The following is a 24,061-nucleotide window of genomic DNA, read 5'->3' as shown; positions in this document are numbered from 1 at the left end:
TGTAGATAGAGAATCAGACCACGTGTGGCCAGGGTCGCAGGTCTCGGTAGCATCAGGTTAGACGGAAACAGACTCTCCTTAGCATCAGTGTTCAGCTTAGTGCTCAACTCCTGTAGGTCATAGTCAGTGGCTCAGAGAGATACTGGACTCTCACCACATTAGTCATGTTGAATGACATACAGTAATACAAAAACAAATTACGGTACAACTAAAGCATATCTGATTGACTGTGACCTCTTCCTACTTCGCCTTCCCCCATCTATCCTTAACTAAATTGTTGTGACGTTTAATAATCATAATAAACAGTCAAATTACTAAGCCGTGGCTGTGCTGTCAGGGTGATTTAAAGCTGACGAATAAAGCAGCAGAAAACAACAGGAGGAAAAGGCTGAACTAAAATGGGCTGCCTCACTCTAAAGCAACTACCCACACTAACTAACTGACTGACTCACTAAGTAACTAGGCCAAACCATAAGAGCACTGTTAGAGCAGGCTGGCATCATGAGGTGGTTAAGAAAGACCAGTGGGTTAGGCATTGAGCCTTCTTTCCTTGTTTCCTTTCTCCAATCCTTCTCTGTGATTTAGGCACGTGGAAGGGAGTATGACTCATCACTACTCAACATACTGAATCCCAATGAGTCCAAAACTAATTTGCACACACACAATCCATATCCTCCCATCCACACGCACACACCCACCCACCCACGCAGGCACACATTGGTTTTGTGGATATAGATTACTGAGGGATTAAGGCTGGGTGAGGATTTTAGCCCGGATACTATTTTTGTTGTTATCTTCCTCTGCCACCCCTATGTGTGTGTGTGTGGTGTGTGTGTGTGTGTGTGACCTACGAGGAGTGAGCTTCCACCCTGCTGTCAAGAGAAAGAGAGCGAGAGAGGAGACCGAGGGGAATAGAGAGAAGAAAAAGAGTGAACGAGGGGAAGGGAAATAGAAAGTGTGTAGGGGGAGACAGGCAGAGCAGAGGCACTCACGCGACAGCAGCAGAGAGTGAGAATGCACCCAGCGTGCTTGTGACCCAGCACAGCTCCATTCACATCCTAATGGACTTAACGCCTCTGATCCTTCCATCCGCCCTCCCGCCACCAGCCCTCTTTCAGTCTCTCGCTCTCTACCTCTTTATCACTCAGGCACTCCACCAGGGCAGGGGAGAGGGAATAAGGGAGACTAAGGGCCAAACTCCAGTAGTCAGAGACACACACTGCCTGGCTGGGTCCACAATACACTGCACAGCAACGATCACAGCGAGGGGTCAGGGAGAACATTGATTATTCCTTCTGACTGTCCTTCACTAAATTAATTGGTCACATTATCACTGTATCAAATCAGTCACAATGGTCTGATTCAGATCCCATACAGTAGCAGTGTATGGAGATAAATAGTCTCTCTAAACACATGTGCCTGTGAATGCTCACACAGCAAAACAGAGATACTCAAAGCTTATCTTTTTTAAAATCAGTGCATGGTCAAAATATAAATAAGCATACGCTGATTAAACCTGGTTTTCTGTAAACACCTTCAAATCAGCATTCCAGCTGTGTATTTGATCTGGGCATGTGCTAGCACCAGCCAAGTAAGCTTCCCTCTTTAGCGCAAGTGAAGTGAGTTCGGAACAAATTAATGAATGCATCTTAGAATTCGTTTTCACATACAAACTTTATATGTCCGAACTCAGAATCAAATATGCTTCCCAAAAATAACATTGTCGCTGTGGTAGAACATTTATTTAGATTTTCTGCATTTATCAGAGTGCCATCAGGTAGCGAGATTTCAAATGAGTACACGACTATTAGGGAAAACGATCTTCTTGCAAAGCATGTAAACGTTTTAAATCAAAACTATTATATTAAATCTGACTATCCACAATAAATCACATTATTGTGTGCATGTAACTGTACTCAATGATGTAGTGTTAACATAGCTAAGCCCCAAGTAAAAGCATCTGTCATTAGGTAGCCTATAGGGCCATAGAGTTAGTAGCCAGGCAAGCAGACAGGCAGAAAGTGGCAGCAAAGAGCAACTCCGAGTGCTCTATATATACTATCGTGTCATGAAGACATGCTCTGTGGCGTTACACATTTATGAATGAGGCATGTACCTTCTCAAGAACATTGTCGAACCCTGTAGGCACTGCTACCCGAATCCCACTCCATTACAGCATACCAATAACAACAGCAGAGAGAAGAGCCCTTGGGAGTCTCGGGGCAAGAGCCAGGTTAGTGGTTTAGCCAGTCTAAAAGGCTACAAGCACCTCCGGCTCTAGGAGCTCATTACGTCCCTTAAAACTTGTTAGGGATAGGGGGCAGTATTCGGAAGTTTGGATGACTGAGGTGCCCAAAGTAAACTACCTGCTACTCAGGCCCAAAAGCTAGGATATGCATGGTGGTATTGGATAGAAAACACTCTGAAGTTTCTAAAACTGTTAAAATGATGTCTGAATATAACAGAACTGATTTGGCAGGCAAAAACCCAAGGACACATTTGTTTTCTGTTGACCTGCCAGCCAATTCAAAGTTAAGCTATTGAAAACAGACTTCCACCTCCCAAATTGCAGTTCCTATGGCTTCCACTAGATGGCAGTCTTTATACATGGTGTCTGGCTTGTTTTTAGAAAAACCAACAAGGAATAGTTGTTTATCCTCAGGGAGCTCTATGGCAAAGCTAGTCTCATTGCGCGCGTGACAGAGGGAGCGCACTGCGATATTTTCCTTTCCTATTGAAAATAGTCCGCTCCGTATGAAATATTGTTTATTTAGATATTAGAGTACTTAATAATGAATTAGAAACGTTGTTTGATTTGTTTGGACAAACTTAACTAGTCACTTTTGGAACTGCTATGTCTGTCTGCATTCTGAACAGGTGGATTACTGAACTCAATGATGCCTACTAAAAACGGACTATTTGGGATATAAAAGGAATTTATCGAACAAAACGACCATTCATTGTGTTCCTGGGACTCTTGTGATCAGAGGAAGATTTTCAAAGGTAATTGACTTATTTTGTTGCTATTTGGGATTTTGTGATGCCTGTGCTTGTTTGGATAATATGCTGTTGTGGGGCGCTGACCTCAGATAATCGAATGCTGTGCTTTCGCCATAAAGCCTTTTTGAAATCCGACGATGCGGTTAGATTGCCAAGATTCTAAGCTAAAGAATCATGGATGACACTTGTATTATCATGAATGTTTAATATTGCGTTTATTGTATTTTGAATTTGGCGCTCTGCAATTTCACCGATGTTGTCAAGGTGGGTCGCTAGCGGAACGCCTGCGCCAGAAAGGTTAAGGAAAAACCACATGAATTTCATATGAAGCAATTATGTGACAAAGATCTCGTGAAATAAATGTGACAATAAGGATGCAACATTTCAACATGTGATATCATTACACTCTACATGTGACAACATTTGAGCACATGAAAACATGATCTTGTGATTTATTTATTTTTTACAACATGGGGATACAACATTTCAACATGTGATACCATGAAATTACATGACAGCATTTAAGCACATGCGAAAGCCAATTACCCGAGATGTCAAGCGTCCTTTAGAATACCATACTTTAAAAAGGCGTAATTGACAGTAATTCCATTTTTAAATAGTGATGGTACCCAGCAGGTTGTGTGTAGTTCCCGGTTTGTTCCGAGGACGTTATTAGGATGTTCTCAGAACGTTGTGTCATTGTCCCCTGGAGGTTGTCTAGTTGCGGTGAAAATACGGTAAATCTACAGCTAGTTTCTGTATTTGTACAGCTAAACTCAGGTGTTAATGGACAGTATGCTGCTGATTACTTGGGACTCAACCTCACTTGGGATTTGAACTCACAACCTCTTGGTACAGTAGCTAGCTACCTGAAGATCCTGCTGCGCCACCAGGTCTATGGCCATAATGGAGATTGGCTATAAATATATAGCCAAGAATATTTTTCTGCACAATTTCAGTAAAAATATACATCACCTTGGTGATATATTTCTATAAAATGACAGTATGCTTCTGTAATCTGATTTTAATTACTGTAAAAACTTGTATAAATGTTGTACTGTGACCAAAATTGGGACTCCGCTTTAAATGGGATTTGAACTAATAACCCCTTGCTTGCTACCAACCTGTAATGTCCTGCTACAGCGCAGCTACACCATCAGATCTGTGAGCATAAAATATATGGCCACAGACTTATTGGCAAAAATGCATTCCTGCAATTTGCTAAAAACCTGCCCAGATTCAAGTAAATATTTGTACAATTGTCACCACCAACATTATATCAACATAAAACTAGCAGTGATCAAGGACACTTGACAGAGTATACAATAATTATTTGTGGATTTAAACTTGCAGCCTCTTGGTTGGGAGTGCCTCGTTCTTTCTGCAGTGCCACCAGGTTCATATATTAACACAGTCTCAAAAAAATAAGGCTTATGGTTAGGGTACAGTGTTGTTCCCTGGGGTACAAAATTGGAAACTTCCCAACTACACATATAAACTCACATGGTACAGTTCGGTACCTTGTAGGTATTGGACATTTTTCTACCCATTATCTTGAATAGAAGGTCCGCTCATCGCTGTGCTTTAAAATATAGCTAGGGGCAATGTACTGATTGGGGCTCATTAGCATATTTGAGGGTGTGGTAAAGCAAATGTGTGTTTGTGCCAACCGTCAGTGGAAGTGTTGGAGCAATTTGAGTGTTTGATGGTTATGCATCAGCAAGGTACCGAACTGTACCATGTGAGTTTATATGTGTAAGTAAAGAATGATGCAAGTAAAGAAAATCTTAACACTGTTTTGCAAACTTTAAGAGAATGTGCCAATAATGAGTTGCACTGTAAAGAGGTTATTATACCGTTTTTTTTATAACTTAATGGCAACTTGTTGCTGTGAATTTGTCAATTCTTAACTGGAAACTACTCGTCAGTAAGTTATTCTAAAAAGGTCACAATAACTTACTGACAAAACATTGCCAGTAACCTACAAGACACTTGCTGCCACTAGCAATCCTTGCCAGTAACCTACTGTGCCTTCACTGACATTTCTGTTGACAACATGCACATTACTTGCTGATTGGCAGCATACTGTAGCAGCGTCAGCCTTTCATAAGATTGCAGGAGTGGCTTTTTAGAGGTGTCGCTTCAGCTAGCTCTTTTGGTCCCCCATGAGAGGGAAAATCATCCCAGTTAATGTGCTCTGTTGTATTCTGTTCATAAACATTAATCTTGTACACTGTCAGTGCATGTGATACCAAAGAGCCATGTTATTGTAATACTCACTTTCCTACCAGACTGTCAGGTCAGTGAACATGGAGATTAGGTACAGTAAATTACTGTGAATTTCACAATAACCCACATGCAATTAGTTAATAGCAAGTTATTGAAAAGAAAAAGATTAACTTCATATGAAAACAGCTGCCTTTAAATATTTTGGAAGTAGCAGCTCTTGATTGCCACAAGTTCTTACATGCAGAAATGACAGTGTCAAAAGTGGTGCTCAACCATCAACATAACAATAAAACCGATGTTAGCTAAAAATGGCCTGGTGTCTAGTTTAAAGCTGATGTGCAAAATTGATGTCAAGGCTGACGTGCAAACAAAATCTCCACCCTGCTGACCCTCAACACTGGGGGCCCACAAGGATGCGTTCTCAGCCCTCTCCTGTACTCCCTGTTCACCCATAACTGCGTGGTCATGCACACCTCCAACTCAATCATCAAGTTTGCAGACAACACTACAGTAGTAGGCTTGAAAAACAACAACGATGAGACGGCCTACAGGGTTGAAGTGAGGGCCCTCGGAGTGTGGTGTCAGGAAAATAACCACTCACTCAACGTCAACAAAACAAATGAGATAATCGTGGACATCAGGAAACAGCAGAGGGAGCATCCCCCCTCCACGTCGATGGGACAGTAGTGGAGAAGGTGTAAAGTTAAGTTCCTCGGCGTACACATAGCGGACAAACTGAAATGGTCACCGCACAGCAGCTCCTCTTCAACCTCAGGAGGCTGAAGAAATTTGACTTGTCGCCTAAAACACTAACTTTTATAGATGCACAATCGAGAGATTCCTGTCGGGCTGTATCACCATCTGGTATAGCAACTGCTCCGCCCACAACCGCAAGGCTCTCCAGAGTGGTAATGCGGTCTACACAACGCATCACCGTGGGTAAACTACATGCACTCCAGGACACCTACAGCACCCGATGTCACAGGAAGGCCAAAAAGATCATCAAGGACAACAACCTCCCGAGCCACTGCCTGTTCACCCCGCTATAATCCAGAAGGCAAGGTCAGTACAGGTGCATCAAGGCTGGGACCGAGAGGTTGAAAAACAGCTTCTACCGCAAGGCCATCAGACTGAAAAACAGCCATCACTAACAGAGTGGCTGCTACCAACAGAGACTCAAATCTCTGGCCACTTTAATAAAAAGGTATCACTAATCACTTTAAATAACGCCACTGTAATAATGTCTACATATCCTACATTACTCATCTCATATGTATATACTGTATTCTATACAATCTACTGCGTCTTGCCTATGCTGCTCGGCAATCGCTCATCCATATACATTTATATTTACACTACCGTTCAAACATTTGGGGTCACTTCAAAATGTCCCTGTTTTTGAAAGAAAAGCAAAAAACATTGTCCAATAAAATAACATCAAATTGATCAGAAATACAGTGTAGACATTGTTAATGTTATAAATGACTGGTGGAGCTGGAAACGGCAGATTTTATTATTATCAGCAACCATCAGTCCTGTGTTCCAATGGCACGGTTTTAGCTAATCCAAGTTTATCATTTTAAAAGGCTAATTGATTATTAGAAAACCCTTTTGCAATTATTTTAGCACAGCTGAAAACTGTAGTACTGATTAAAGAAGCAATAAAACTGGCCTTCTTTAGACTAGTTGAGTATATGGAGCATCAGCATTTGTGGGTTTGATTACAGGCTCAAAATGGCCAGAAACAAAGACCATTATTCTCAAACTCGTCAGTCTATTCTTGTTCTGAGAAATGAAGGCTATTCCATGTGAGAAATTGCCAAGAAACTGTAGATCTCTTACAACGCTGTGTACTACTCCCTTCACAGAACAGCGCAAACTGTCTAACCAGAATAGAAAGAGGAATGGGAGGCCCCAGTGCACAACTGAGCAAGAGGACAAGTACATTAGTGTGTCTAGTTTGAGAAACAGACACCTCATAAGTCATCAACTGGCAGCTTCATTAAAAATAGTACCTGCAAAACACCAGTCTCAACGTCAACAGTGAAGAGGATATTGGACTCCTGGTTGAGACTGAACAAATGAACAACGAAACAGCACAGCAAGTATGTGAAAGAAATAGGTTTTGATTATGTTTTACTGGTAATGGGGACATACGTAAATGCCAACAATATAACTTTTTGGTCAGTGTGTGTTTCAACTATTTAACTGTATTAGAATGCTTAAAAAGGCCACAACAAAATTTTAAATAAATCGGTATCGTTTTTTTGTTGTCAAGGAAAATATAATATCGGTGCATCCCTATTTGAGAGTAGTGGATATATATTCTTGGTAACAAATAACTAGATTGTGGAACTGCTGAGACATTAACCTCTTGCTCCTACCCGACACGCAGGCGTCCCATCTAGACATCTGGAAATGCAAATGCGCTACGCTAAATGCTAACAGCACTCGTTAAAACTCAAACGTTCATTAAAATACACATGCAGGGTACTGAATTAAAGCTACACTCGTTGTGAATCCAGGCAACAAGTCAGATTTTTAAAATGCTTTTCGGCGAAAGCATGAGAAGCTATTATCTGATAGCATGTAACACCCCAAAAGACCCGCAGGGGACGTAAACAAAATAATTAGCATAGTCGGCACTACACAAAACGCACAAATAAAATATAAAACATTCATTACCTTTGACCTTCTTTGTTGGCACTCCTAGATGTCCCATAAACATCACTATTGGGTCTTTTTTTTCGATTAAATCGGTCCATATATAGCCTAGATATCGATCTATGAAGACTGTGTGATCAAGGAAAAAAATAGCGTTTTATAACGTAACGTCATTTTTTAAAATTAAAAAAGTCGACGATAAACTTTCACAAAACACTTCGAAATACTTTTGTAATGCAACTTTAGGTATTAGTAAACGTTAATAAGCGATCAAATTGATCACGAGGCGATGTATATTCTATAGCTGTACGTCTGGAAATAATGATCCTCTGGATCATCCAGATGGTCATTGGCAAACTTCAGACGGGCCTGGACATGCGCTGGCTTGAGCAGGGGACCTTGCTCCATGATGGCGTAGTGTTTTACTAATGGTTTTCTTTGACTGTGGTCCCAGCTCTCTTCAGGTCATTGACCAGGTCCTGCCGTGTAGTTCTGGGCTGATCTCTCACCTTCCTCATGATCATTGATGCCCCACGAGGTGAAATCTTGCATGGAGCCCCAGACAGAGGGTGATTGACCATCATCTTGAACTGTGAGAGCCGGAATTCTTACTCGTTGGTAGGTGATCAAAGACTTATGTCATGCAATAAAATACAAATGAATTACTTAATCACATTGTATGATTTTTTTCTGGATTTTTGTTTTAGATTCCACCTCACAGTTGAAGTGTACCTATGATTAAAACAATTACAGACCTCTACATGCTTTGTAAGTAGAGAAACCTGCAAAATCGGCAGTGTATCAAATACTTGTTCTCCCCACTGTTTATATCCATAAAAATGACGCCAGCTGATTCATGATTTAGACTGGTTGAGAAACGCTCCCTGCCTTTGTCTCGTCCCGACACATTCATTAATATGGGACAGCAGAAAATCTAATTCCAATATTGACACAATGTTGCAAATATTGGAGAGACAGCTAGGTTTAGACAAATCTCCACTGTTGAAAATTAAATGTTAGTCTAAAAGAAATAGTAAAGATCAAGTTTATAACTTGCCTGGCTGGGTTGATGAGACAGTGGATTGCGCAGTCAGATGGAACAGAGTAAAGAGGCATTTTAACGTCATAGATTTAGTCGGTGGTAACTTATAGAATAGACACCGGCTGGAACGCGGTTTTAACCAATCAGCATTCAGGATTAGACCCACAAATGGGAGCTGGACCAAGGCACCCAGTAGCCAACACCAGACAAACATTAACCCATAAATTCATAGGAGTATGATCTATGAACTTTAATCCAAAGACAGGTAGCCTATGAAAATTCCCCACCAGATGTAGATGAAAACTATAAGAGATGTACTGTTGTTGACGTATCAGAGAGTAGCAAACCTCCCTTTACTTCAAACATAGCTAGGCACAGAAGGCTATAACAAAGCGCAACTATGCTTCTTCAAGAGGCACCTTGGTACTAGTGAGTGACCTTAGTGATAAAACAAGAGCTCCATCAGATCCCATTAGACCATGTAAAGTTGACGTAAGTTTGATGTAAGGTTGGTTGACTCCCTGTAGAGTGGGAATTGGCAGAATCAGAGGCCACTCGGTGACACAGCTCTGTAATTCCTAAAAGGGTGTCAACATGAGCTCTAGATTGAATTAACTGCCTAACGGTGTCCACTTCTCTTCAGCCTCCTCTTCTCAGCCAGCCAGGGTTTATAGGGCTTACATTTATAATATCTGATCACAGATCAGCCAAGGATTTCCTCTGGAAAAATGTGTAGCAGTGGGGGAAAGGTTGAACGGGAGATCTCTCCCCCTCTTGTTTTGGGGTTCCGGGGTTCTCCCCAGATACGTTTTATGTAGAAGGACTGAGAAGCTGAGTTCGTGACATTTTTTTTAAAAGGTCATTCTACTCCAAAACGAATTAAAATAAAAACTGTGCTGACATCTAAAATAAAACGTCCACCTCCAGAAATGAACCCAATAATATATTGGTAAAACATTGGACCATGCATGTAGACTGTGCATGGTTCATATTATCAGGTATGCTATTAGCAATAAGCATTATCACCTGTAGCCCAACTGATGCAGCATTATGGCTATAAACAAATAGGCTGAAGCATGGGGTTGCCCATCTGCATTTACCCGATTGGGCTCATCATTAGCTGGATCTAAATGTAATCTTTTGAAATTAGTTAGCATCCTATTGATTAATTTTATGTCCCAAAAATGTGCATAGACACAGTGATGTATGCCTACCTATTAGGGTAACTCCCCACCCGGGGTAAATGCCTGCCTGTACTTCTTACAAAAACCACTATTTTTTTCTCCCACTTCCCTGGTTGCCACTAATCTTGCTTGACTAAAAATGTAATCTGTCTTATCACAATTTAAGTCACTACAGGAAAAAAATGGAGGTAAAGTCACATTTTACCCCAAGTTACCCTACAACTGACCTGTGTTACATTTAGCCCTACTCTCCCCTATGTCCTCAAGGCGATGGGGAGCAGTAACGTGCTTAACCATGACACTACTAAAAACTCAGGGTTTAAAATGGTGCAGTTCTCACATATTTACAAATTTAGAAATAAATAAAAGTAGGAATGGAATGCTGGGAACCTAGAGTTTTTATTTTTACAAAGGCAATTAATACTGCAGTTTTCAGCCTCCCGAGTGGTGCAGTGGTCTAAGGCAGTGCTAGCTGTGCCACTAGAGATTCTGGGTTCGAGTCCAGGCTCTGTCGCAACCGGGAAACTCATAGGGCGGCGCACAATTGGCCCACTGTCACCCGGGTTAGGGGACAGTTTGGCCTGCAGGGACGTCCTTGTCCCTTCGCGCACTTGTGACTCCTGCGACGGGCCGGGCGCAGTGCACGCTGACATGGTCGCCGGATGTACGGTGTTTCTTCCGAAACATTAGTGCGGCTGGCTTCCGGGTTAAGTTGGCATTGTGTCAAGAAGCAGTGCTGCTTGGGCTGGGTTGTGTGTTTCGGAGAACACACGGTTCTCGACCTTCGCCTCTCCCGAGTCTATACGGGAGTTGCAGAGGTGAGACAAGACTAACTACCAATTGGATACCACGAACTTGGGGAGAAAGAAAAATTGCAAGAATTGTTGTGCTTTGATTGGTTGTCAGAATGAAGGTTTCCCTCCCTATGGCATGCGTAGCTTGAATGCACCTCGAGAGGAATGTTTCTCTCTCGTAAAACACACAAGTCATCTAGGTAAATAGTCTATTCTACGATGGTGTTGTCTGATTTTTCTAATTATTACTAGTTTTGTTGACTGAGGAAAAGTAAATGTGGACTGTACTAGCATCAAAGTGCACCTTAACAGAAATATTTGTTTATGTTTAATATTTTCGGGACATGGCGGCAATGATTTTCCTGTGGCGCAGCGGCAGTTAAATGAGTGCAGCGGAAACCTGGATCAGCCAACAAGGGCTTTAGAAAGGTGTTACACAGTTATCACAGATCTGTGGAGTGTTGAGTGTCCAAACAGACAAGATGACACAGAGGTGTCCACTGTCAACACGTTCCCTCACCTCATCAACGCTAACTTCTTTCATTGCTTGCTGACAGACGTGAGTTGGTTATTCAAGGTAATTTGTCTACTTTGTTTGAAAAGGCTTATAGTCCTTGTAAAAAGGTTGAACACAGACAACCCTACTGCTCTTTTCACAAATAGGAGATATGGTGATTTCAACAGGGGACACACAACAGAGGCTGTTTTGCAAAGGCAGGGGAGAGAGGGAAAGCAGAGACTGAGTATATAGCCTTGCGTGGTGTAGCATTAACAGTGTGGTTGTGATCAGTGCTTTGAACAGCACAGAGACAGGGGCTGTCAGGCAGACGCTCTACTCTGCTCACCCCGAAATAATATTTGATGCCAGCCGCAGCTCCTTTGAATGCAACTTTGGAAACCAAAAGAAGAAAATAATTTTTGAAAAGGGTATTTAGTTTGTTTCTCACCCCAAGTTTTTTCTTTTGTTTAACAAAGAGAATATCATCACAAAATGTTAAATAACTCACCGACACACTGCAGGACTACCATGAGGCTAGACAAAAAAGGTGACACGCAGATCGGCAGGACAGGCAAACAGACAGCAAAATTGCAGTCCCATCACACATCTCCCCAAACAAAATAAATGAAGCACACCACACAGCTCAGCTTAAACACACAAACACCTGTGGGGACAATACCATAGCTGCCACTAGACACACACAGGCGCGCACACACACGCGCTCACACCTGACACGGTCCACTTCCATAGCTGCCAGGGTGCTAGACACACAGCGGGAGGGTAAACAGGAGTAGTGGTTTCACTCCAACACAGGGCCTGTCTCTCTCTGGCACATAAACAGACTGACACTGTACTGACTGGCAGGATATGTGGTACTTTTATCTGCCCAATACGCACGGTCAGTCCGCTCACCACGACCACACACAGGCATACCCCACACAAACACTTCATAATAATAAATCAGTCATAATGAACTCTTATTTAAAAACACAGGCCTACTGTTATTTGTCTAATTGAGAACATAGCCGTCTGGACCAATATTAGACTCGACCGATACAGTAACTTCAGAAGCCCCTGCCCACCATAGACTGTATATTTAAAGCTGCACACACACGGCTCAGTTTGCCTGTTATAGAAAGGGAGAGAAAATGTGTAGTCTGCCACAAAAGTGAGATCTCGCACTGAACCCTTCCATTGATATTTTTCAGTGAGAGGCTTCACAGAGAGAATCCTGAAATCTCTATTTGAGGAAAGACCATACAAAGGAGGAGATAGGACAGATGGAATTTCATGTTGGGTGGGGGAAAATAGCCATTTCAGCTTAAAGTTTGTGTTCACCTTTTCAACTAGGCCCATCTCTAGACACTATGGCAATCATTCACAATAATCAACAGTAAAATACTTACAGCAGTCGTCAAAGTGGTAAGCTATATTAGTATTTTTTATTTGAATACAAAATATAAAAACCTAATAGTTTGTAATAACTGGTGGACTCTGGAATGGCTGAAGGTCAAAAGTAACAAATGTATTTGCTTATTTTTAGACCTATTGTTTGGAACAATATACAGTACTATTCCAACACATAACATGTCCAGAGTGGGCTCCCTGATACTTTTAGTGATATGACCCTGATACTTTTAGTGATATGACCCATGTTATACATATAAATTGACACTATAGGTAATGAACCAATTACAGCCCTCCTTTAGGATCGCACATTCAGCTAATTTATCAGCAGAGGGAGTTCCCTTTAAATCCGTTTTGTTGGTGGTGCTCATAAAATGTATCAAAACTTCAGAATTCGCAGAAAGCCCACTCTGGAAATGTGATGGACTTGTCTAGTATATTGTTCCAATCAATTTGTCTTCAAGTGAACAAAATCAAAAAGGGTAGTTTTGATGTTGAATAAATTAATGCATTTGTATTTGAGAATCCAGACATAGGTATATTCTATATGATAACCTACTCCTTATAAAATGTGCTCTATGACACTAAGATGTATGTATCATAGGGTTTTACGGGAGCCCACTTTCACCATGATTTTCTCAAACATGGTTTGTTTTACAAATGTAAAAAGCATTCCAGAACATACTTCCTCTCAATGAAATGTCTATGTGAGAATTGCCAGCAATTCTCACATAGATATACAAAATATGTTCTGCTCCAGCTGGCATGGAATCGCCCTGTAACATTACATGTCATTGGGGAAACCCCTACGCCCCACCCAACCTATCACAATCCAAAATTTCCAGGATATTGCTCGAACAAACCGCTGCACGGACATTTCGGTTGAATGCATTCAGTTGTGCAACTGACTAGGTATCCCTCCCGAGTTCAATGAACAGTGCCTACCCCAAAACTAGGGGGCGGGGTACTCGTGTGTGATAGAAATCTAACTACTGCAGAGGACCTATGTCAAAACAGTGTGTGTACTTATGTGCACAGAGGCAGCGGAACGCCAATGTTGACCAACGGAGTAATCGTTCAACTATTATTCTTGCCAAAAAAAGGATTCAGTGAGTGGGACAGGGATAGCAAATCCAAGCTCTGTAAAATAAACAACGATTATACTCCACGGACTACCAGCTGCACCAAAATACAGCTCCATTTTGTCATGCATCCAAATAAGATGCATTTCAACAGTCATCTGTATTGGTTGGCCTATATAACTAGCAATCTGAATAAATCCGACAGAAATGGTAAATGACACGCTCGAGTACAAAATTACGTTACATCGCAAGCGCCCCACACTAAAAACGAGGCAATCTGAAATAATCACCTATGAATAACAATACTAATTTAGCAAGCAACATAAATTAATTCAGTAACAGTAATAGCTTAGCAAACATGCTGAAAATAGATAATGTGAGAATTTATTCTCATTCATTTAAAATATAATATTCGAGTCTGACACTGACAGAATCTGGCTCGTGCTGCTCTGCTTTGCCAGGCTAGCTGCAGCTTGCGTACAAGACATGAATTATTCAAATCAAAAAACTGTTTTCTACACAGCGAGAAAATGCTGCAAGTTACACCTTCGTGAACATAGATGTTATTTAGCGGATATAAACCATTGAAAATGTACAAATGACAAAAAAAACATACAGAGGGCAACATCTGTAAATCACTAGGAGTATAGGAGTCGAGGAATACGGTCAAGTAGTAATGTTACAGTAGCGAGCTAACGTTAACCGTTTGACAGGCTAGAGAAGCCGATGCAAGACAGCCACAACTCATCTAGCTAGCTGGCCACAACCCGGTGGAGAGCAAGACAGCACTGACAATCACATAAAATGAACACACAACGGTAGCCGGAGATGGCATCAAACGATTTAGATATATTTAGAAATTACCCGTTAGAATTCCGACTCGAATTTGGTGGTCGTGGTTGGTTAAAATCATCCCTTCCGACGCCATGTTTACCACCGCTCTCGCCCGCACTGAGGATCCAGAGAGAATCGATAGCAGAGCACATCGAACGAGTGGAGGAGGCGGGATGAGGAATATATGGGGGGGTTCCACTAGTTACCACAGCCACAAAGTTTTAAAAAATCGTTTTATCGTAAAAATTAATGAAAACAAAAATTTGCATTTTGCTCTTAATTTAAGGTTAGGGTTAGGAATACGGTTAACAGTGTTTTCAAGGTTAGGGTTAAAGCTTAGGTTTAAAAACACATTTTAGGAAGAACATTTATATAAATGGGCGTGGTTTATGACTTTGTCTATGGGGTAACTAGTGACGACCAAGGCAACCAGGCAGGAGAAGCAGAGTTCAGACCATGCAGAAACACGATGTTCATAGATACATTTATATTTAGAACTAACCCACACTTCTTTACGGTGCGTGGGCGCTCAGAAACGAGTGTAAATATACAGTATATGCGTGCATTATTTCGGAAATACTTACAAGTATTCTGTATCCGAAATGGGAGGTGCTTACAGGCCTAATGCGCATAATGAATTGCCTAGTGGTCTCCTCGCTGTGAGTGTACTACTGTTTTTTCCAACAGGCCTGGGATTTTATGGCACAGTTGGTAGGTAGCGCGGAGTCACTGGGCTGCATGTGAGAATACTACTGTTTCTTCACAGCTAGCTTACAACGCATGTGCCACTGTTTCTCAGTGTTGTAGTGGTACCCGGAGAAACGGGTATAACCTACTATATTTTGCCAACAACTTACCAAACGGCCTTCCTAGCGAAGTAAAGACGCCCTGAGTGAAAAATAGTTTTCCTAATAGTTTTTGCAGGGTTTCACTGTCAAAATCTAACTTTTTTTTAATATAGCACAACAAAAAGTGCGCACCTAGCAAGCGTAGGCTAACTGTGTTTATGTGCTGTACAACAATGTAGGCCTACAGTGTACCTTTGATTTTGCTAAACAAATGCCCTCCCGATTGATACAAATCATCATGACGTAATTCTACCAGGTAGGCCTACTTTGCAGTCACATTTAATTGGCAAGGTTTTTGGGGAATGCCGTACATGACAGAATTGCGCATGGGAAAGATTCAACCAAGACTTCGGACAACTTTTTTAATACCTTGTTTTCAGACCCATTGTTGCATTTTAGTTAGCATTTACTGATAAACTCTTTATGAAGAAGCTGTTATTTAGAACTGAAAAGGGTTCTTTGGGCTATGCCCATAGACGAACCAATTGAACGGCAGTAAATAAAAGGCATGTGATGTATCAGAAATTGTGTAATGGAATTATAGTCAACCTTAAACGGTATATGATTAATTATATGACAATAGTTATGTTAGGTATACCCCCTCTCCGGCCTCTAGGTCATCAGGCTGCTGATTATCCCGCACACCTGTCACCATCATCTCATGCACCTGCACCTCATGACACTCACCTGGAATCCATCACCACCTTGATTATCTTCCCTGTGCCTGTCACTCCCCTTGGTTCTTTCCTCAGGTATTATTGACTCAGTTTCATGTCGTTGTTTGTGTTTCGTGTTCATTGTGTCTTTATTTCTTAAAACACTCACTCCCTGAACTTGTTCCCAACTCTCAGCGCACTTGTTACAGTTTCTATGGATTTTATACCAATGTTCTGTGTAATAGCCTCAAATATACACTGCTCAAAAAAATAAAGGGAACACTAAAATAACACATCCTAGATCTGAATGAACAAAGGCGGAGGTAACAGTCCTGTTGCTGGGTTGTTGCCCTCCTACGGCCTCCTCCACATCTCCTGATGTACTGGCCTGTCTCCTGGTAGCGCCTCCATGCTCTGGACACTACGCTGACAGACACAGCAAACCTTCTTGCCACAGCTCGCATTGATGTTCCATCCTGAATGAGCTGCACTACCTGAGCCACTTGTGTGGGTTGTAGACTCCGTCTCATGCTACCACTAGAGTGAAAGCACCGCCAGCATTCAAAAGTGACAGCCAGGAAGCATAGGAACTGAGAAGTGGTCTGTGGTCACCACCTGCAGAACCACTCCTTTATTGGGGGTGTCTTGCTAATTGGCTATAATTTCCACCTGTTGTCTATTCCATTTGCACAACAGCATGTGAAATTTATCAGTGTTGCTTCCTAAGTGGACAGTTTGATTTCACAGAAGAGTGATTGACTTGGAGTTACATTGTGTTGTTTAATTAAGTGTTCCCTTTATTTTTTTGAGCAGTGTATGTAAACAGACCATAAATGTCTTAGATGTTATTTTCTTGGAAAGCTGTGAGTGCTATTATATAATACAATATCAGTACTTGTGTTTAAAACTTGTCTAAGTCCTATCATCAACTGATTTGAGCCAGTCTATGGCTGTGTGTAGACTGCATTGTTTGAATTGAGTGTTAGCACAGTGGCAGTTAATTTGAAAAATTACTGTAATCATTCCTCTAAAACTGTCTGGCTAGCTAACATATATACAGTGCGGATACATTTGTCACATTTATTGTTTTACACATGATCTTATCACAGCACTGACGAACCATGGTTGGCCAACTCCCTTACCAACATGGCTGACCTTTGGACCATCATGAGAAGGTTCATGTCCATTCTAGTATTCTAATTCCTATGTTGAATAACCCCTTTTGTTTCCAGGTAGAAGAACCTGTCTGGTTCCAGGTAGAACCCTTTTGGGTTCCATGTCCAATCCTTTTCAAAGAGGGTTCGACCTGGAAGGGCTTCCCCTATGGGGACAGCCGCAAAACCTTTTTGGAACCCTTTTTTCGAGTAGTGTAGATATCATAAATTGAAACGTCCTTCCTACTTACCCGATCGACTACCAATGTTGTTCTTCTGTGAACTGCTCCATGATGATATTCCGCTGAAACTAGGGTATGTGTGCAGCTCGGATTAATATATTTCACATGCTTAGCGTTTGTGTAGGCTACTTTGTGCATGATTCTCTGTTGTTTTACATAATAGATACAGTGTATACCTCCACTACACTCTTTTGATACGCATCAGTGGGTAAAAAAAGTGGGTATTGGGCGTAATACCTGCGTATAGTCCCAACTACACCACTTCTGTTTTTCACACGGCCCCCACTACAAATGATCCAGATGCCAACCCTTTATTGGTGGCAGCAGTGGGATAGTCTCTTGGGCATTGTCTGTGTGCAGAATCTCTTCTAAGATTGCTAAATAATAATAAAAACGAAATATTATTACCATTTTAGTCCATGCTGTACTATAAAGTGCTACCCCGCCCATATAATAGGATCAACGGACTCTCAGAGGAAAAATACAGCCATTAGTATGAACTCATTGATGCTGCTGCCCCAACAGAGGTCATCCAAGAGTACTTGGTAACCTGATTACAAATCAGACCAGTCATGGTGGCTGTTCCTGTTCAGGCTCAAGATCAACAGAGGTGACTAATGGAGACTGTCTAGAGAGAAGCAAGGGTCTTCGGCCTGCCAGGAAGAGAAGGCTCCTGAGTCCTGATATCTTTCTCTCTCTCTTGTTTGGAGCCTGCCCAGAAACAGGGAATTATCATTCAGTTTGACCAGCCAGACATATTCCCTGGTTCACAAGAACAAGGCCATCTCTAGTCTTTGAAGTCACTATGCAACTTAAATAAAAGTTTCTTTGATGTGCCGAATATGTCCCTAGTTTGCTGCCGTAGAGAGATGGGACGTTACAGAGGTAATATGTATTTGTGTTATAATTTTTTTTTTTTATATGTCATGACAGGACACTGGATATAGATATAGATAGACTTAGGGTATAGACATAGATAGGCATTGACAATTTGGTGTGTTACAGTATTTGTTCCTCTATCTAGTTCCCTTCCCCCTTCTCTTTCAATATTGGTACAACACAATGGTTGCTCACCCACAGCCCCAGATTCCAAAAGGTAGTTTAGTTTACTGTAGCCCAGGGCCAGGCAACTAATGTTAAAGTTTACCTTTGTCAAAAATTAAATGTGCTTTTGCATGTCTTTACTGTACATGTCCCACCTCACTAGTGAATTGTTACTAAATGTGATCATGGATTGGAGAAATAAAACAAGATCCTATATAATGGTTTATCCTCCATATGTAGTAGGACTAACCATATGGGACTCTTCTATACACAGCGAAACGCAGAAGCACTGAAGAGTATCTGCATAATTATCACCAGTGGAATTATGGGGTGTAAAATGTAAAAGCAGTGTGCCAGTAAAGGGTCTCCCAAGACACATACATGGCTCCTTACTTACTCATTACTTTCCACTGGGATTCTCTGCCTCTAACCCTGTTACAGGGGCTGAGTCACTGGCTTACTGGGGCTCTCTCATGCCGTCCCTGGGGGGGGTGCATCACCTGAGTGGGTTGATTCACTGTTGTGGTCAGCCTGTCTGGGTTGGCGCCCCCCCCCTTGGGTTGTGCCGTGGCGGAGATCTTTGTGGGCTATACTCGGCCTTGTCTCAGGATGGTAAGTTGGTGGTTGAAGATATCCCTCTAGTGGTGTGGGGGCTGTGCTTTGGCAAAGTGGGTGGGGTTATATCCTTCCTGTTTGGCCCTGTCCGGGGGTGTCCTCGGATGGGGCCACAGTGTCTCCTGACCCCTCCTGTCTCAGCCTCCAGTATTTATGCTGCAGTAGTTTATGTGTCGGGGGGCTAGGGTCAGTTTGTTATATCTGGAGTAATTCTCCTGTCCTATTCGGTGTCCTGTGTGAATCTAAGTGTGCGTTCTCTAATTCTCTCCTTCTCTCTCTCGGAGGACCTGAGCCCTAGGACCATGCCCCAGGACTACCTGACATGATGACTCCTTGCTGTCCCCAGTCCACCTGGCCATGCTGCTGCTCCAGTTTCAACTGGCCTGGGCCCTAGGACCATGTCCCAGGACTACCTAACATGATGACTCCTTGCTGTCCCCAGTCCACCTGGCCATGCTGCTGCTCCAGTTTCAACTGTTCTGCCTTACTATTATTCGACCATGCTGGTCATTTATGAACATTTGAACATCTTGGCCACGTTCTGTTATAATCTCCACCCGGCACAGCCAGAAGAGGACTGGCCACCCCACATATGCTCTCTCTAATTCTCTCTTTCTTTCTCTCGGAGGACCTAAGCCCTAGGACCGTTCCCCAGGACTACCTGACATGATGACTCCTTGCTGTCCCCAGTCCACCTGACTGTGCTGCTGCTCCAGTTTCAACTGTTCTGCCTTATTATTATTCTACCATGCTGGTCATTTATGAACATTTGAACATCTTGGCCATGTTCTGTTATAATCTCTACCCGGCACAGCCAGAAGAGGACTGGCCACCCCACATAGCCTGGTTCCTCTCTAGGTTTCTTCCTAGGTTTTGGCCTTTCTAGGGAGTTTTTCCTAGCCACCGTGCTTTTACACCTGCATTGCTTGCTGTTTGGGGTTTTAGGCTGGGTTTCTGTACAGCACTTTGAGATATCAGCTGATGTACGAAGGGCTATATAAATACATTTGATTTGATTTGATTTAACCCCTCTAATAGACCAAAATATAGCTAGTGTTACAAATGGCACCCTATTCCCTATTATATAGTGCGCTACTTTTGACCTGGGCCCATAATAGTAGTGCATCACATCGGGAATAGGGTACCATTTGAGGGCACAAATTGCTGTATGGTATTGTCCTCGTCTTTACAGTGTCCACGTCGCTCTAGTTTCTCATCACTATATGTACTGAACTGCTTCAAATATTCAGTTGTTGGACTAATTGGAACACCTGTCTGCTATGTCTTTCAAATTAGGGGAACATGGAAGGGACATCTAACAGTATTGAGAGAGTGCAGGTTCAATTCTGATCAGCCACAACCATACAGTAACAAAGTCCCTTTGTCTAACCTAATGGATTTACTACAGAATAAAATAAACTCTTTCATGACTCAAAGATCAAATCAAACTGTATTTGTCACATGCACCGAATACAACAGGTGTAGATCTTACAGTGAAATGCTTACTTACAAGCCCTTAAAACTTCTTTGGGATCAGTGTCCCGTCCATGGCACGGTTGAGCTAATGTAGGCTAATGTGATTAGCATGAGGTAGTAAGTAACAACAAATTCCCCCAGGACATAGACATATCTGATATTGGCAGAAAGCTTAAATTCTTGTTAATCTAACTGCACTGTCCAATTTAGAGTAGCTATTACAGTGAAATAATACTGTGCTATTGTTTGAGGAGAGTGCACAGTTTTGAACATGAAAAGTTATTAATAAACAAATTAGGCACATTTGGGCAGTCTTGATACAACATTTTGAACAGAAATGCAATGGTTCATTGGATCAGTCTAAAATGTTGCACATACACTGCTGCCATCTAGTGGTCAAAATCTATATAGCAGCTGGGCTGAAATAATACACTATGGCCTTTCTCTTGCATTTCAAAGTTGATGGGACCAAAAAAATACAAAATAATGTTTTTTTTTCTTGTCTTTGTATTATCTTTTATCAGATATATCGTGTTATATTCTCCTACATTCCATTTCCACAAACTTCAAAGTGTTTCCTTTCAAATGGTGCGAAGAATATAACCTTGCTTCAGGGCCTGAGTTACAGGCAGTTAGATTTGGGTATGTAATTTTAGGCAAAAATTGAAAAAAAGGTGGATCCTTAACCAACAATGCAGCTGAAAAAAATGTAATAGATAAATATCAAAAATAAACAACAACAAAAATATTATATATCAAATATATGAATAAGAAATAAAAGTCTTAACACTTGAAACTGAGGTAGAGTTGAGAGGTCAAAGGCCAGATTTTACGTCACAAGGTTTTCACACCTAATAACCAGTCCTCTGCCAGAAGACCACACTTGCCTCACATGGCAACCATGTAAATCTCTCAGCATGTGGCCCTGACCACCACTCATATGTTAATGTATGCCTCACTTTGAAACCCCAGACTGAAATACCTTTATTCACAGAAATTCCTCAAGAGTTGAGGTAGAAATGGAACATTTCTCCAGCTGTTTTTTCTGGGGCAAGGTGATATCATTCTCCATACTGCTTCTCTCCCTGACCTGCCTTCTCCCTTTCCTCTTCCACCCTTCTCTCTTTCCCCTTCTCCTCTTTTTCTCTAGCTCTCCTTCAATTAATACTGAAGTTGTTCATTAGTCACTGTGGTTTTTTATAATTTCCATCTGAATCTGTGAACCTTTAAGCCTTCACACAGCTGAAAGTCTAACAACATCCCAAAATATATGCGGTCAGCCAACAGCTTGAGGAGAAAGGATATGCATATCTTCAGCCAGTCCCTGCCCTGCCCCTTAACACTAGATCTAGTACATTAGACAGAGAAAAATGAGGGCTGTGGAGTTTGCAGAGACTGTCTGAAATACATTCATTCACTTTCCCTTTTTTGCTAATGTAAACCTTTAAACGCCATGCATCACTGAAATTTACATTTAAATTAAATTGACTTGGGGCCAGAAGATGAGTGTGAGTCCCCAGACACATTCTGGTGGCAGTGCTGTGGTCTTTATTTACTGATCTGTGCTCTCAGTCTGTTTCCCAAATGGCACCCTATTCCCTAAATAGCGGAGGATGGGGTAAGTTGAGCTGTTTTTTTTTACATTCAGCATCACTACATCAAGGGAATATAGTATTCTTACTAGCAAAGATACAGTATCTACATATATTTCAGGATGTTGTGTATCCCTGAAAATTATCAGAATTCATATAAACATAACAGTTTTGAAAACATAGCTTTTCCCAAAAAAGGTTCAGCCACCTTGGGGTAAGTGGTGGACAGTGGGTGATGGTGCTGGTAGGTCAAAGTTTAATTAATGGAATGGGTGTGTGGTATATTGTATATCTTAAATGTATGCCAACGTTCAGATATAGATATTACTGTTCAATATCACTTACCCTTTCATTTCTTGACTAGTTGTCTGCGACAGGGATGTTGTTTCGATGTGCCAATTTGTAGGAAAGTTCTCTGAATTTGAGGCTACTAAATCCCATGAAACTGGTCTGCAAGATTCTTGATATGTTTAGCAAGCTCAGACTCCATATCATCAGATACAGTAAGACCTTGATGTAGGAACTTAATTTGAGCCAGTTTGCTACAGCAGGAAAATAATCTTGCAGCAACAGGAAATGTGATTTATTATGTGGATTATAGTTAATGGACTTTTTTTTGTGGGGGTTGATGCATTTTTGTTCGGGCAAATCAAGTCTGACATTTTAAAGTGGAAAATACAAACTTTAGAAGCCTTTTTAAACCTTTAATACACTGCAAGTTTGCATTTCCTGCCATGCAGGAAAAATTGCAGCCGCAATAAAATGATAAAATTAAGATCCCTTATCTGTACTCTATCATAGCCTCTCTGTTTGTTTTCTTTTTTTCAATGTACCTCTTCAGTGTCATTCAGTCTATTTTTTTTCATCTGTTAATGCTGCTCCAATGAACAGTACCCGACCCTGAACTTACAGTAGTCTCTCAAGAACCTCAAGGGGGGCTTGGCCCCTGCTGGTTTTACGTTTGTGTCACGTTCTGACCTTTATTTTCCTTTGTTTTGTCTTTATTTAGTATGGTCAGGACATGAGTTGGGGTGTGCAGTCTATGTTTTGTGTTTCTATGTTTAGGTTTTTGTTTCGGCCTAGTATGGTTCTCAATCAGAGGCAGATGTCGTTAGTTGTCTCTGATTGAGAATCATACTTAGGTAGCCTGGGTTTCACTGTTGGTTTGTGGGTGTTTGTTTCCGTGTCTGTGTCTGTCACCACACGGGACTGTTTCGGTTTGGTTTTCGTTCATGTTCACATTTATTGTTTTGTATTTCTTAGTATTCAGTTTATGTTTTATAATAAACTATATGGACACTTACCACGCTGCGTTTTGGTCCGATCCCTGCTACACCTCCTCTTCAGACGAGGAGGAGGAAATCTGCCGTTACAGAAACACCCACCAACAGAGGACCAAGCGGCGTGGTAATGGGCAGCAGCAACAGCGGCTGAAGACACAGGACTCATGGACTTGGGAGGAAATCCTAGACTGGAGAGGACCCTGGGCACAGCCAGGGGAATATCGCCACCCCAAAGCAGAGCTGAAGGCAGAGAGGCGCTGGTATGAGGAGGCAGCACGGTGGCGCGGTTGGAAGCCCGAGAGTCAGCCCCAAAAATGTATTGGGGGGGCACACAGGGAGTGTGGCGAAGCAAGGTAGGAGACCTGCGCCAACTTCCTGTGCTTACCAGAGAGCGAGAGAGACCGGGCAGGCACCGT

At 41.8% G+C, this 24,061-nt stretch overlaps 1 protein-coding gene and 1 long non-coding RNA gene across 18 annotated transcripts in view; one reads left to right on the top strand and one right to left on the bottom strand.

The window, feature by feature from the left end:
* The window catches only part of LOC115146762 (gephyrin-like), a 129,223-nt gene extending 114,349 nt beyond the window's left edge, over positions 1 to 14,874 (bottom strand). For all 15 annotated transcript variants that reach the window (XM_065004127.1, XM_065004131.1, XM_065004129.1 and 12 more), the window contains exon 1: positions 14,766 to 14,874. In XM_065004127.1, the coding sequence (XP_064860199.1) occupies positions 14,766 to 14,829 (64 nt within the window). In that variant the 5' untranslated portion in view covers positions 14,830 to 14,874. The remainder of the gene's footprint in view (positions 1 to 14,765) is intronic.
* Positions 14,875 to 15,184: 310 nt separating this feature from the next.
* Positions 15,185 to 23,665, top strand: LOC135561884 (uncharacterized). 3 transcript variants are annotated; one of them, XR_010459738.1, is made up of 3 exons: positions 15,185 to 15,839; positions 16,200 to 16,335; positions 17,349 to 23,665. It is a non-coding gene; the product is annotated as an uncharacterized LOC135561884 (long non-coding RNA). The 3 variants fall into 3 exon arrangements; XR_010459737.1 differs by having other exon boundaries at positions 15,185 to 15,446; positions 16,200 to 23,665; XR_010459736.1 differs by having other exon boundaries at positions 16,200 to 23,665.
* Positions 23,666 to 24,061: the final 396 nt, after the last annotated feature.

Source organism: Oncorhynchus nerka, linkage group LG18 (genome assembly GCF_034236695.1).
Source record: "Oncorhynchus nerka isolate Pitt River linkage group LG18, Oner_Uvic_2.0, whole genome shotgun sequence".
Lineage (NCBI taxonomy): Eukaryota > Metazoa > Chordata > Actinopteri > Salmoniformes > Salmonidae > Oncorhynchus > Oncorhynchus nerka.
The sequence above is the reverse complement of the archived record's forward strand: the minus strand, read 5'-3'. Positions and strand labels throughout refer to the sequence as shown.